At 38.8% G+C, this 16,185-nt stretch overlaps 1 protein-coding gene across 1 annotated transcript in view; it reads left to right on the top strand.

Annotated features, from left to right (window-relative positions):
- LOC126235840 (importin-5) overlaps positions 1-16,185 on the top strand; it is a 186,237-nt gene that overhangs the window by 140,616 nt on the left and 29,436 nt on the right. The window contains exons 16-19 of the mRNA XM_049944703.1: positions 8,334-8,446; positions 9,139-9,279; positions 9,369-9,518; positions 15,206-15,413. Of these exons, the coding sequence (XP_049800660.1) occupies positions 8,334-8,446; positions 9,139-9,279; positions 9,369-9,518; positions 15,206-15,413 (612 nt within the window). The remainder of the gene's footprint in view (positions 1-8,333; positions 8,447-9,138; positions 9,280-9,368; positions 9,519-15,205; positions 15,414-16,185) is intronic.

Raw genomic sequence — 16,185 nt, 5'->3', positions numbered from 1 at the left:
GCCCTCTCGTGAAATGAATACAAAGCGGATTTCTGTGGCCAGGAGCTATTGAGTGAATTAAAATACATTCCCATAATTACGGAAGGCTAAAATATGTTATTAGTTTCAGATTTTATTTTATTTCCACCTTTCTGACAGTCAAGCATTAATCGCCTTGCAGAACAATGGTGGGGGGGATCTGTTGAGAGGCCAAACAAACATCTGGTTCCTGAAGAGGGCAGTAGCCATTTCAGTAGTTGCAGGGGCAGTAGTCTGGATGATGGCCCAATCTGGCATTGTAACATCAACCAAAATGACCTTGCTGTGCTGGTGCTGCAAACAGCTAAAATGTAGGGAGAATCACACCCATAGTTTTTCCTGAGATTATGCTCTCTATGGTATGGTTAAATGATGATGGTGGCTGGCATCATCTTGGGTAAAATAGTCCCCCACTCGGATCTCCTGGTAGGGGCTACTTGGGAGGATGTTGTCATCGGTGATAGGAGGAACAAGAGTTATGGTCAGGTGAATACAGGGTCATAAATACAAAATGAAATAGGTGTAAAGCAGGAGTGTGTTTAATACTATAAACAGCTTAGTGAACACATTATCAAAACCCATGCCTATTTTATATGCCAACTAGCTCTCCAGATGAAGAAGAGATTGAAGAACTGTGTGATGAGAGAAAAGAAATTATTCAGATAGTTATGGAAGACAAAAATTTAATTGTGATGGGAGAGTGGAATTCAGTAGCAGGGAAAGAAAGATAAGGAAAAATAGTGCGTGAATCTGGTTAAGGCAAAACTACGTTTATAGCATTTGTAGACTTACAGAGAGCTTTTGACAGTGTAGACGACTATTCTCTTTAAAATTCTGAAGGTAGCGGAGATGAAATGCAGGGAGCAAAAGGCTATTTACAACTTGTACAGAGCCAGATGGCAGTTAAGAGTTTGGGGGGGGGGGGGGGGGCAGTGATTGAGAAGGAAGTGAGACAGAATTGTATTTTATCCCTGATGATAATCACTCTGTACATTGAACAAGTAGTAAAGTAAACAGAAAAATACTGGAGTAGGAATTAAAGTTCAGGGAGAAGAAATAAAAATTTCTGGTATTTGCTATTGATACTGTAATTCTGTCAGATAACAAAGGACTTGGAAGAGCAGTTAAACAGAATGGACAGTGTGTTGAAAGTAGGATATAAGATGAAAATCAACGAAAACAAAACAGGGATACTGGAACATAGTCAGATTATCAGTTGACGCTGAGGAAATTAGATTAGGAAGTGAGACACTTTAAAAATAGTAGCTCTGCAAAGGCTGAATGATGTCATTCTTCCATCAATTCCTCTACCTGGCCACGAATTATTCGATGTTCTGTTGCTGACCCATGGTATGCTCTCTGGCTTATTAGTTGATGGTTTCCAGTGCTAATCCAGTGCTTCACCGTTGATTTGTCTAACTTGCTCTTCACCTGTGGATTGAAGCATTCAGAGAACTCTTGAAGAATGGCAAGTAGCTTTCTCTATTGTTCCTTAGTGAGATCTGGTGATAGTAGAGCTAGAAGATCTTGTGTCATAGTGGTAGCGCTAATTTCTCCCAGGCTCAGAATGGTAGGTTTCTACGACGCTCACCTGTTCTGCAATTAACGACTCAGCATTTGCTACGCACATGCGTCTGGGGAGGATCTGCGGTTCTCGGCGACCGTTAACTATCCACAATTCACCGAATCCGTTCTTACATGAGACAACATAGGCTGGGATGACCAAGTTATTCTTCAGTGGTATGCTTCTCTTACATTCCACTACAACATCCATAGGTTGATGCATGGCATGATACATGACTGCTACCTTTCTTGCGCTGACTGCAGGAATGAATACTTCATCCAGCACACAGTCTCCACACACTCGGATGTGCATCTTCCTGTCCACAGTATCTCATCTCGTCTAGCATTATCTTTGAGTGACCACAATCTGTAATTGCTTGAGAAGCTATCAAGAAGTCCCATCTGAGAATGAAGTCATCACTACACTTTTGTAAGGCGATGAATTCTAAGGGCTGCGTATGGCCACTTATACCCACATGAATGACACATCTTCCTGTAGGTTTTAGATATTTCCCATTAGCCACCTTCAGCAGAGATGTTTTGTTGTCGATGAATACAGTTTTCTGCAACTGGCGACGGTATTTCTCCGAAATGACTGAATGTGATGCTCCAGAGTCCACAAGAGCTTGGGGTTGGCCATCCATGAGGATATTGACGTAGTTTCCTATCATTTATGTAGTGATCAACGGCGAAGGATTTTTCTCTTTGGCGGCCTCATCTCCAAGGATGGTCGCATCCTTTAGTTTCCCAGGTTGCAGTGGCTAGGTGATCGGCTGGAGCTTCTAAACAGCGATGGAGACCTTGATCAGCATGTTGGGGAGCATCCTTTCCAGCGGCTAGCTTGCAGTGATAGTGACCTACGTCGTCCTGCACCCACATTATCTTGTTCATCTTTGTCGTCCTTGAGTTGGCGTCGCCTAAGATCGGTCTGCTGTCTTCTGGCGCGGGCATCATCAAATATCCGCGATCTATCTCAACAATAGCGCACCACATGTCCTGGTTGTCTGCAGTGGAAACATACTGGTTGGTTATCCTGGGCCCTCCAGGCATCAGTTTTCCTTGGTGCCCAAACTGGTTCCTCATGCGGCATTGTAGGAACGTAACTTCGCCTGGGTCTCTACTTTTTTACCGTTTTAAAGGGAAATGAAGGACGAGAGATTGGGTTCAATCTCTGTTCCACTTCCTCCCTTATGACCTCTTGAAGCGTCTCTGTTTTTCATTCGCCGTGCAATCCAAGTGTCTTCTGAACTCCCCCTCTCACTATCTGACGAAGAACACTTGTGAAATCAGTTTCTTTCTCCAACACAGACATCAATACGATGTTTGGTAGCCGTTCAGACTTCTTCCGTGTAATTCTTTTTTGATGAATTGTCTCGATATACTGGCACCATTTTATGAAGTCGTCTGCTGTTGAAACCTCCTTCAGGAGTAGGGCTTGATACATGTCCTCAGCAACACCCTTCATGAGATATGCAACCTTATCTTCCTCCTTCATTCTGGGATCCACTATTTTACACAGCTCCAAGATGTCTTGAATGTAGGATGCTGTCATTTCTCCTGGACGCTGTGTCCTACACTTTAATTTATCTTCAACCCTGCACTTGCGCAGTTCCACCTGGAATACTTCCCGGCTTGTGAACTTTTCCTCGTTCTAATACCATTGCTTGGCAGTGCCCTCCAAGTAGAAAAATACGTTAGCCAAACACACGGTGTCATCCCATTTATTAAATTTGGTTATACGCTCATATACCTTCAGCCACTTGTTTCGATCTTGGCCAGAGTCACCAGAGAACCCAGAAGGATGTCTTATGTGGTGGCACACAGTTGTTGTCATCGTGACGTTCTCTTCTTCTTCTTCTTCTTCTTCTTCTTCTTCTTCTTCTGTCTCCAATAGATTGCGATCTGTTGAATATGTCTCTGACTCAGCTTTCTCGCCATGTAAACGGCGGCTCTGTCATGGCCTGATGGGAGCCACTGCGTCGTCGATGATATGCAGTATCTCAAGTTCCCATACCCAGCACCTCCACCAGAATAATGTCACGTAGAGGAAGGTGTAAGTAGATGAATGTTGAACACTAACTTCACTTAACAATGGTTTATTCAGCTCTTGCACATAGAAGAATGTGAAGCGAACTGCCTCCAGTATATAAACAACAGCATCCTACATTCAAAAGTCTTGGAGCTGTGTAAAATAGTGGATCCTAGTGGATACGGTATATAAACAGCTACAGAACATTCCAGTACAATGATTCTTGGCACCTGTGGATACTTCTAGAATGTCCTCAAACCGAAGATAGAAATTAAAATTTTACAGTTCAGGTGAGTTTTGAACTCGTGACCCTCCATGCAACAATCTAGTATCATAACCACTACACCACAGTGATGGTGCTACTCAGCTTCTTCTGCGACAATATTGTTACTCACCATATAAGGGAAACATAGTTGCAGACAAACACAACAAAGACTCTTATACATTTTAGCTTTGTGAAGTAAACACATACACGCAGTCACACAAACACAACTCTCATGCACATAAACAGTCTGGCTGCTGCAGCTGGACTGACACGGTAGTGGTCCAATCCAACGCGTCAGAAACCACCCAGAAATCTTTCAGACAGGAAGAATACATAAAATTAAATCCAGTGTCCAAATTTTACCTACAAAGACATGCTGCAAGTATTTTTTTTTTTTTTTAAATATTAGGTTATTCAGTTTTGCCGCACGAAAAACCACTTAAGACAGCGGTTTCTACACCCAATTTTGCCTGGCGTGTGGTTCGGTGAATAAGCAGACACAGCCATGATGAGAAAATAGTGCTGTGTAGCGTGAAGTCCAAAGTGAACACACGTGAAATTCGAACACTCCCACTGTACCAGAAATGTCTCAAATCATTAATCTTTTTGAATAACTTGCAGCACATATTGACTCCTAAACTGTTGCACATGTAATTGTTACATGAATGACTGGCAGAAGAAAATGAAGGCAGTGTATTACGTTATATTACAGATGAGTTCCCTCAATCAGGACTCTTAATCTGTCGACTTGAGATGCTTTTTAAAAATTCCTATAGCACAGTTCTTATGATTTTTGAATAGTGTATATATTACTGTCAGTGAAACAGTTCGTTGTTAATCCCATGTAGTCACCACAAAAATGCGAAGTATGTATTGCGTAACGAAAACAAATACACGGTGTTTCAAAATGAATATACTGGTTTTAAGGCTTCGTAGCACGTTTTACATTCACCTCACAATTATAAATTATACATCATATGAAAGAGTAACACAAACAATTTTTCTAACAATTAATCATTGGGAACACTGATCACACATAGTCGATATGAGAATTGTTCCAAAACCTTGCTCAATGTGTCGGGGGTAACTTTTACAATAATACTGTTTCTAAAATTGGACAGATCAGCTGGCAGCAGAGGCACATACACATGATCCTTTATGAACCCTCAAAGATAAAAATCACGTGGCGTCAGATTGTGTACGGATGTGGAGGTCACGCACAACATGGTCTGTCATCCGGTCCCTGCGGCCAATCCAGTGATTGGGTACATTGTCTTTTGACCAGTCACCTGATGCGTTATGCCAGTGAGGCGACACACTATCTTGCTGCCTAATAAAGTTCTGTTGTTCAGCTTCTTCCAGTTGAGGCACGGGCCATAGTTCTAGCACATCAAGATAAGAAACACCAGTTACAGTTGCTTCACTGAAAAAGACCCAAAACTTTGTGTGGGGTTATGGCACATTCAATTTAGGGGAGTCTTGTTGCAGCTGTATTATCTCCTGGGGATTTGCTGATTCCCCGATGCGTGCATTGTGTGTGTTGAAATGTCGATATATTACTGAAAACGACACAATCCACAAAATCTTCGTTGTCATGCAGCAACGTTTTGTTTGCTAAATTCGCATGCAAACCATAGTCTGTAGGTATTAAAACTTGTAACGCTGTAAACGATAAGGACGTAGTTGTAAGCGTCTCTCTGAAAGTTTCCACACACACTCCACTGGAGCTGCTAATTCATGGTTAGACTTCTGAAATGATTTTTTGTGGCTATGTGTGAAAGACTCTCACTCGTTCAACACATTCTTCAGTCACTCTTAGTCATTCCATACTCTTCCCATTGCGCACAGGTATACAAAAAAAAAAAGAAAAAAAAAACTGCTTGAGTTGCTCTTTCATTTGGTGTATTTTTTACAATTGTAAGTTGAATGTAATAAATGCTACAACACCTTAAAACCAGTATGTTCGTTTTGAAACACCCTTTATTTACATTACACAAGGCACACACAATAAAAGAAAAATTAATGCATTCAGGCACTTCACAGTGATTTCTAGTGTTATTTAGACAGAATTAGTATGGGATAAGAGATGGTTGTGGCCACTGTTTTGCGTATTGTGCAGTTTACCAGGCATACTTGATGAAATTCGTAAAATGTGATGAAGGAAACTGACAGTGCAAAAAATGACTTAAGTTTAACAGTACTGTTATGTTGATAAACCTGAAACGACAAAGACCTATTGGAAATTGTCTTGTCTAACAGTTACCTGCAAAATGCTTTATGCTGTCCAAATATGAATTATTTTCTGCAACTCTCCAGTTTTTCCAGATTTTGCTATGTCAGTTACAATATTGTTGCACCTAAACAGTGTTTTTAACTTTTGGCCGTAATTTGCCTTGAGATTCTTGAAGACATAAAGCTGCAGAAACAGTAATCCACTGATCGTTATCACTGATATTGTTGTAAGAAGTTCATAGACTGCACGAGCAACTCTTTTTTTCTGATCAAAATGATAAAAGTGCAGGTTGCAGTTCTTGCACGAAACTTGACCGACTGGCTTATTATGCACAGAATTTTGGAGAATACCAAGAAGCTATAATTTGTCTATAGTAATACATATCAATGACATCCCCTCTACACATGTACTGGAAGTAAACTTTGTAATTTTGTAACTTCCTTTTCTGTATAATTTTCTGAAACTATTTAACCAGTTCAAAGAATCCTGGAAACTAGTGATGATGTTCATCTCACTTTCAATTCAGAGGGTCTAGTCTCATAGGCCTCCCTCATTAACAGTATATTGACTTTCACAAGTGGTTCTAAATCTTTTGAATAGTTTTTTATTTGAATAATTTTTGTAGTTTCATTTTGATGCATATTTTGTACTGTGTGTAAATCTTTGTACCATTCATATACTTAAGTTCAGTTTTACGAAACCATACCGGCAATGCTGAAAGTTAAGCATTTTCTCCCTCTTTTGTTTAACTAAAAAATTTACAGCATTATCTTTGTTACTGAAAGGTATTCCTCTGTGTTTTCTTTGGGCCATGAACATACTGTATTTGTGCTCTGAACTTTAATTAGCACAACAATCATTGTTCAAATCCCAATTCACAGAATCACATGAATTACTTCCTGTGTCTTCTAATGTTTCCACAATTTATAATGAAATGTCGAAATCATTGAAATAAATGTCCAAGAAATTAATAAATAAATAACATGCATGTAGATCTTCAGAAGAAATAGACAACTGCAATTACATACGATGTTCCTCTTATTTCATCTTTGTGAAGTTGAAAAATTAATTGGATACCAGATTACTGTGAAACTACGTAACCTCTCCAAAAACAAATACTATTAGCAAACATATATGAGGGGAACAAAAAGGAAACTAATTCAGTTTCACCCCATCGTTAACACTTAATGATACTGCAGAGGCAACTGCTAATTATTATCAATGTTAAATGAGTTGCAAATTCAAGTGAATAGTAACTGGAAACTGAAATTCGCTTTACAAATTAAGTTTGCTTTGTGCCATGTTATCCGTTCACCTATGTGCTGTGAATCAAAGATATTTTCCTGTCATGTTGCACATGTGCCATCTGCTACAGCTATGGTAGGGTGTACATTTTTCCAGCCACCTGGCAAACTGGGAATTTGACAATTTTCAATAATTTATAAAAATATTTGCTGCTAAAATTTTGACATTTTTTTTCTTATGGTGTATTCTTCCCATATAAAAAATTTCAGGCCAGGTATTGAAATGTCAGGTTTGACAGTTCCCTTGTGAGTGGCAACTGCGCATGATTGGAGCAGCAGGGTTAGAGGGGGAGGATTGTAGGGTGAGGTGGAGGCAGGTATAGTGCAGTTTGAGGGAGTGTATAATTGATGGCTGCAGGATACAAGATGTGTTGTTACCTCAGGGACCTGAGGAACAGTATTTTCAAGCAGGTAAAGAAATTTTTGATTTTTGCATCTGCGATACTCCATCCAATAATCAATTGCCGGATTGATTTTCTTCCTTCAGAGAACAGCACTTCATGCCAGTGGGTTGGGGTTGATAATCCTTAGTTTTCAAAAAGTTAATATTTTAAGCAAGTGTGGATTTCAGTGTGTCTCCACATAGCTATGTATACTAGTCTCTTTCCTAACAATTGTTTCAGCTGTTGTCTGGTGATTTTTAGTATTGCATGATTCACCATTAGAATTTAATTTTATTACTGTGATTTGATAACAGGCACATGAAAATAGAGCTTTCACAATGGTTATGTATTAGTATTACCTAAGTATTGTGAAGAACACACATTTGATCATATGGGTAAAAATTGTATTACATAGATGGAAAAAAAGTAAATGGAAATTATTAGGTAAATTATGCTCTGTTATTTGTTAGCGAAATTTGAGGTTGGTACACAAAATTGGTGTTGTGATGCTTGTCTGCATGTTTGTTCTTTTGAATAGGCCCAGAGTACTTGAGAGATATGTGGTCATTCATCTACCCTGAACTACTAAGAGCAATTGATACTGAACCCGAAAACGAGGTACTGGCAGAACACATGCATTCAATGGCAAAGGTTTGTAGATGTATTTCTGTCTTTACTGAAATCATATATAAATATTTTTGTTGTCACCAAATGTTTCTTAAATTTTAGACTATGATTAAATAATGAAAAGACCAGGTTGCAGTACAAACAGTATAGTATTATGAGAAGGGTAGAATGCTACTCACCTTAAAGATAACGTTGAGCTGCAGACAGGCACAACAGTCTTTTCGTGCCTGCCTGCAACTTGAAATTGTTATGGTGAGTGGTAGTCTATCCTTTTCATAATATTGTTTGCGTAATGGTTAAGTTACTTTCCAAGTTGTTACATATTACGTTGATGAAAAATGTTAGTGTTTGGGTTACATCTGACAGCACTGAACACAAGTTGTGAGTCTAGCTGCAGAGGATGGAATAAAGACAATATTATGAAGAGGATAGATTTACTTATCTTATAGAGATGTTAGGTTGGAAAAGTAATTTGTTACGGGGCTATTGCCTCACTTCTTACTACCGACTAGTTTTTCTTTTGTGGCAGGTGTTTCAGCATTATCTTTTTGCCCCCCGCCCCCCCAAAGTATTTCCTTTCTGCTTCCAATATTGCCCGTTTCTTACACTTCGCAGTGCTTGCTTTGGTAGCGTAAGTTATATTTCTTACTGCATATTTTCTTCCTATATTTTAATGCCCCATGCTATGTGTACTGAATCTGTGTGTGTTTCAACAGTGCATAGAAACTCTTGGTAGTTTCTACTTGACAGCAGAAACTGTGGGTGAACTAATCCGTATTGTTGATAAAATTATGAAGGACCACTTCGAAAATGCAGCAGCACGACAAGAAAAGAGGAAAGATGAAGATTATGATGAGGTGAGTTTATGGAAATATTACTCTCCATAACTTGAATGAAATGAGTGCTATTATTGTGCCTTCATAACACTGAAATGCTTGTTTTGCAGGTGGTAGAAGAGCAGCTTGTTGATGAAAATAATGAAGATGTTTATATATTGAGCAAAGTTGCCGATATTGTACATTCCCTTTTTTTGACTTACAAAGCAGACTTCTTCCCATTCTTTGATCAAGTTGTTGGACACTTCGTAAAATGCTTGGTGAGATATTTCACGTGTACTCATTTTCTTAATATTACAATGTTATTAAATTAAATTTTTGCTGTGTGTCTTTTCAGGTTTGCAATTTACTTGAAAATTTCCATTGAGCACATAGTATTTCAATAAGATGATGATATTTTCTTCATAATTGGCTGTGAGCAGTAGTAGTGCACTTGTTGTTCTGGCATCAACCCAGTTTGAAGTATTGTTATACCTGGGCCACTGAAACATGTCATTTCAAGGTAACTCCCCAAGCGTCATAGAGTTGGTAATATAACTAACAAACAAGTGAGGAACGCGAGGCACTGTGTCTTCTGAACAAGTAATAGCAATGAACAAAAGCCGGTTCCTGTATCGACGCTACCAGGTTGCCAGCTTCTGTGTAAACATTGTATGTTAGTGCGGGAACGCCTTGTGTTGCTGCTTGTTAAACAATGTCACCAAAATTATGTCGCTCACCAAGCAACAATCCGTTGTGCCATGCAGTGTCATTAAATAGTCAGGCCTTGGAATTTCTACGGATGACTAGAGTTTTATGAGCAAGAAAAACAATTTGTTTCTGTTCATGGGCATGTGTCGATTCCTGCTGCTAAAGTTTTAGAGTGTACCTCGAACACTCTAGGCCTCAGTGAAAGAACAATTATAAGAAAGGGGTGCTACTTCAAGACTTCAAAGACAGTGAAGTAAACAGTGTGGAAGAAAGCCCCTGTGGGAGAAACAGTGTGTTATATTGATTCTTTCCAATCTGATTCAATTCGTCGGCACATATACGGATCTACAAAAGGAAAGAATATCCCACAATAGCAAAGTTGCTAATTTCTTTAAAAGAAAGTGAGCTTTTCTCAGGGGAAAAACGTCACTTAAGATGATATTAAAAAGTATGGGCTTCTGTTTTAAAAAGTTAAATGGACGAAAACTGTTCGTTGAAAAAGCTTGTGTCATTGCAGCTCGTACCATTTTCTTACACAGAATTGTAGAAAAGGACATATACTCAATCATATGGTTAGGTGAAACCTGGGTCAACGCTGGAGAATCAGTTGAGAAATGCTGGACAGATGGTACTCCGAATAGCAGTGGTCATTAGTGAACAGGAAGAGGATCCTGACTAATTGTGGCCCAAGCAGTACCTTCAAACTGCTTTTTGCCTGAAGGATTTTCAGTTATTCAATTGAAAAACGTGGTGACTATCGTGAAGATAGGACCACCCACAGTTTCTACAGTGGTTTGAAAATTTGTTGCCCCAGTTTAGTGTTCAGACAGTGTTTGCGATGGACAATGCACCGTTCTGTGACATGATTTTAGACAAAACTCCCACCGATAGTGATCGTAAAGAAACTACGGTGCGCTGGTTGCAGATGATACACATTGCTGCAGACATGAGCATGACAAAGCTGCTGTTATACTCGCCCGTAAAACAAAATAAACTTTTGATGCCTAAATATGTTGGAGATGAAATTTCAATTGGACACAGTCACTTGGTAATTAGGCTACCACCTTGTCACTGCCATTTCAATCCAACTGAATTGATTTGGAGTGAAGTCAAGGCATGCATTAGAAGTACCAACAAGACTTCTACTATAACAGAAGTGGAAAGACTGCTACATGAAGGTCTTGCTACTGTAGACGCTACCTCATGGAGGAAAAAGGTAGACCCTGTTGCTAAACTGCTAAGTGAAGCACAGACTATAGGCGGCATTATAAATGAAAATGAGCAATTAATGATTTCTCTTGATGATGAAAACGGTTTTGGCACCGATTCCAATGATAGTGAAGGAGAACTGGATGGAATTGTGCCATTGACATCGTAAATTGGTGAGTGTAAATATATACAGAATTAATTCTTTCTATCTGCAATCGGGTGGGCTATGTATGTTTTGCTTTATTTCTTTCCTTGAGTGTGGATAGCGTGTTTCTTGGTAAGCTTAGATTTACATTATTATACGACATTTTAAGTTCAGCTATTGTGGTAACAATTTGGAACGAATTTTCATAGACATTGTAATTAACTATGGGTGTTTTTATTTCTCGGCTTCATATACTATCAAACGCTTAGCCTCCGTCGTCATTCTCTCCATTGTTAGAAAAACGTACTTTGTTGCACTTACGTATAAACGTTGATTGTAGCTTACATTTACAAAACATACTTCGGAGTTGTGGGCGTGTGCGGTGGCAGCTATTGCAACTTCGCACTCGCAGTATAGCCAACCGCATGCAAGCTGTGACATGTTTCACCAGCCCAGGTATAGTGTTGAACCTCTAGTTGTAGCAGTGTTTTAAGCTCTAGTGCTCTCTATGACTTTTGATAGACCACCCACTCCTTTTGTACGTTATGTTGTGAATCGTGCATTTTCTGTGCAATTTTTGAGTGTGATTGGTTAGATTAACTTTAAGATAATATTACTGTATTTACCCGATTATAAGATGAGGTTTTGTCCCAAATTCGTCATTCAAAAATATGGGGTTGTCTTATAATTGCAGATTAAACTATCGCTGCTGAGATAAACATTTTTAATTGATCAATATAGGGGTCGCCTTACATTTATGGGTGAAGCTTTGGCTATTGAGGTTTTGTATAAGTTATTTTGGAGAATTACAGTGCGTATAGCTTAGCAGCCAGTACCTACATTCGAATAGGCTCGAGATTCCCTGATACGCAGAAGTGCTCGATACAGTATCGATCCTGATTGATCATTCACATGGCATTTAACTCACGGCACTAGTGCAGTGGATGGATATGTGAGAAACTATGTACTAGGCATTACAGCAGTCTAATGCTCTGCTTAAAAAATCAACAGCTTTGTGAAACACAGTAGGAAACAACATTTAACTTTATCTACTCAGACTTTTGCTGCATTGGAATTGGTTTGCAGTATAAGTTCTGTTAAATGTATGGATACCGTATACATAGATTTATTCTGCTTTGTAAGTGAAGATAACATTCAAAGGTGAAGATCTTGTTCTTATAAAACTGTTACACGATTCTGTACCTTAGTCGTTATTTTATTTGGGTATGAGAAACTAATGATTTACGCGGTGCTTCACAAATAAAAATTCATTAGTTGTTCATGTATTAGAATACCAGGGAAAATGTTATTACCAGCTTTTAATCAGCTTTAGAACGAGGTGGTGACATTCAGATGAAACGAGAAAGAAAATCAACCCAGAATTAAATGTCTAACAAATGAAAAAAAATTAAAAAAAATAAAAATCACATTAAACTGATGGCAGTTGTTACTGCAAGAATAAATTGTAGAGGAAAGACCCGTTGTGGAGATCGTACCATCAGACTCCAGTAATTTCCAGGACGAGCAAAAAAGTTTGAGAATTGGACTGAATTGTGATTGTGATCTTTCAGTTATATATTAGTTTTTGTTATTGTTACATATGACCTGCACCCTACAATATGCAACCGTCTGTTTTTTCACTGTTGCTTAAGCACAGCACTATGGAAGCCTTGGAGGGAAGAAAGTGAGACGAGCTTAGCTGAGAACAATAATGAGTGTGGGGAGGGAAGAGATGTGTGCCAGTAAATTTTGTCGTGCTGCCAATCGTGGGAATCTATACTGTAAACATTGGCTTCTTATGAACATATACCATTTGTAAACTGCAGTCTGTGTGAATCTTTTTGTATTCTGAATCACACTGCCTTTAAAACTGGCAAAATACTCAATAATAGCATACATTTCTGCAGGAGATGCTAAAAGTCCAGACTGGGGCCAGTGGCGTACTTACGTGTTTCGTGCAGCAATTGTGTCGACATTATCCGTGAGGTATGAGGAAACGGTAGGGGTGGGGGATGGGGTGTCAGATGCTGGTTACACAGCCAATGAGAGAGTGGCGGGCAGATGATATATGAGAATGTTACAATGTCTTTTGCTACAAAAACATATAAGTATAGAAGGAAAATCCACTGTGTGTTCAAAAAATAATCTGCAACATGTTCAGGAGAAAAAGCCCAATATTTGCGACAATGAAGATAAATGTTTCACAGCTGCCCTGTTATGATGGTGATTAAAAATATCGATGTCACAGATGACCGGCTAAACAGAAGAGGCACTGAAGATAAAAATTAATCTAAACGATTTCCTTTTGCTTATTTTATTTCTCCTTATTTTATCAAAATGTAGAAAACCAGTAAATGACTTCAGTTTAGAATATGTGTAATAGTAACTCTTTAGGCATGTACCCTGTCAATAAGAATACGTTAAAAATAAATTTTACTCAAGAAGCCTCTCAGAAAAGGAGGTCGTCTTACATTCAGGGGCGTCTTATACGTGGGTAAATACAGTAAATTGAGTGCCTGATCGCAAACTTCCTGAAATTGAGTACTTGTTTACTAGGTACACTGTCTCAGAGATGGGTAGCCTGATCATGATACTGGCCTTCATATTGTGGGTGTATATTGGTTATATAGTGAATTCAATGCCATTGTGAACATTGCATGTATAATTGCAACTGTAAGAGGTAGATTATGTTGAACTGGGTAATATGCAAGGACCACACTAAATACTCTGGATTTATAGTATTTTCCCATTGTCCCTTGCCAGTTTTTGTTGTGAATGAAAGTAATATTTAATTTTGTGGTTTCTCGGGGTATTATAAATGCAATCACCAAAGATCTTTAATATATATGTATTTTTTGTCTAAAAAATGCGCATAGATAATTTGGTGCTTGCACTAGCACAAAAAATCATATGGGTCAAAATAATAAACTTTAATGGTGTCGCATAATCTATTGGAATTTGATATGTGTGTTTATTACATTCCAAATTCTGCCAAATATTCAGAGATTTTATGTTGATGTTTAGCAATGGACTTGAACAGTGTGGCTTTAGTTGCCAGAAGCTGCTGTCACGTGTGTGTGTGTGTGTGTGTGTGTGTGTGTGTGAGAGAGAGAGAGAGAGATCTGTTTTCGACAAATGCCTTTTTGGCCGAAAGCTTATATTGTGACAGTCTTTTTGTTGTGCCTATCTGCGACACAGCATTTCCGCTATATGGTGAGCAGTAACTTTTCTTTTCATAACCAACTTCAACTCCCGATTGGTTTGGTCAGGTTTAATATCACTCATCAGACAAAATCGTTGGCTATTTTGGCATCAGACACAAACTAAATATTCATGTTTAACTAATTGATATAGTCCTCTTTTAATTTTTATGCAGTTTACTTAAGTTTACATTTCATATGGTAAGGAATATTCTGGTAGAATGTAAATAATATAATAATATAGTAATAAGGCTGACAACTCACCAAATTGTAGCAGTGTTGTCAAAACACACACACACACACACACACACACACACACACACACACAATGAAAACTTCATTAGCTTTTGGACAAATCTTTTAACAAATTAGACAGTGATGCGCGCGCGCCCGCGCGCGCACACACACACACACACACACACACACACACACACACACACAACACCACACCACACCACCACCACCACCACCACCACCACCACCATCACCTCTTTTTGTGTGCCTGTTGGCAACTAAAAGCTTCTGCTATTCACTGAGTTTTCTTCTTTAATCAAATTATTCTATGTTTCAGTTTATTCTCTGTTGATGAGATGTATCAGTTCTGTACACTGTATACTTTACATATCAAGGCATGAAAATGACAGTTTTAAAACTGTCTTAGGGGTCTAAAAATTTAATGTGCATAACATTCTGTGTTACATAGGCTCCAGAGATGCCTTGGTCGGACCGTCAGTGGGCACTGTGTGTATTTGATGATGCAATTGAATTTGGTGGCCCAGCCTGCAGCAAGTACCAGCAATTTTTCTTGCAGCCAATGCTGAACTATATCACAGACAAAACAGCAGAAGTTCGACAAGCAGCTGTTTATGGCTGGGGAGTTCTTGGACAGTTTGGAGGAGATGGCTTTGCAGGTCAGTGTTGATAGCCCAGAAGTAAAATTATTTCTATTCTGTCCATGGCTGCTTGTATGCTCGAGAACCATACATTAAGTATTGCAGAAGTAGTTTTAAGAAGCCCAGTGGTCAGCAAATGTCGTCGTCTATGCCTTGCAGGGGACAGAAATTACAACGTGCTTTTCATTGTCAAATCCAGTGTTGCCCACACCAGCATTCTTTTGAGCTCTGAAAGATCCGCAAAGTATCTTCTATGTTATCAATGCTATATACACTGCAATAAATTCACTTGATGATGCTGTAGGACAGTCCAATAACGCAAAAGGCTTTCCTGATTCCTGGGCCATTCCAAGAGTTGAAAAAATTTACAGTGGCTGTAAAAAATGTGAAACAGCTTTGCCAAAAAATTACTGAGTTTTGACACAGAGGTGGACTTGGACACAGGTGTCTCCAAATTCAACGTCTGAATGAGATTTTTTCACAATAGCAGTGCTCGAAAAAGAGTGCTAACGTGGCAAAGCAACAACCTATGGTGACGTGACTGCAGAGAGCAAATGTCTCTTAATTTGAGATATGTAACCATTTTGTGATATCAAATTTAGTTTTTTGTTGAAAGGAAATAGTATAAATGTACATAATTCATTGGCAGTGGCACAGTACTATTGCAGTTTGAACACTGTTTCACTGCATTAGACATTTGCAGAGTAGAACACTTCCTTTATACAGTGCATCTTCAAGCAGAATGTGCAAGTGTCTACAGTCCAACATACTTGCAAATTACTTCATAGTA

Source organism: Schistocerca nitens, chromosome 2 (assembly GCF_023898315.1).
Source record: "Schistocerca nitens isolate TAMUIC-IGC-003100 chromosome 2, iqSchNite1.1, whole genome shotgun sequence".
NCBI lineage: Eukaryota > Metazoa > Arthropoda > Insecta > Orthoptera > Acrididae > Schistocerca > Schistocerca nitens.
Note: the sequence above shows the minus strand (reverse complement) of the source record. Positions and strands in the feature narration are given on the sequence as shown.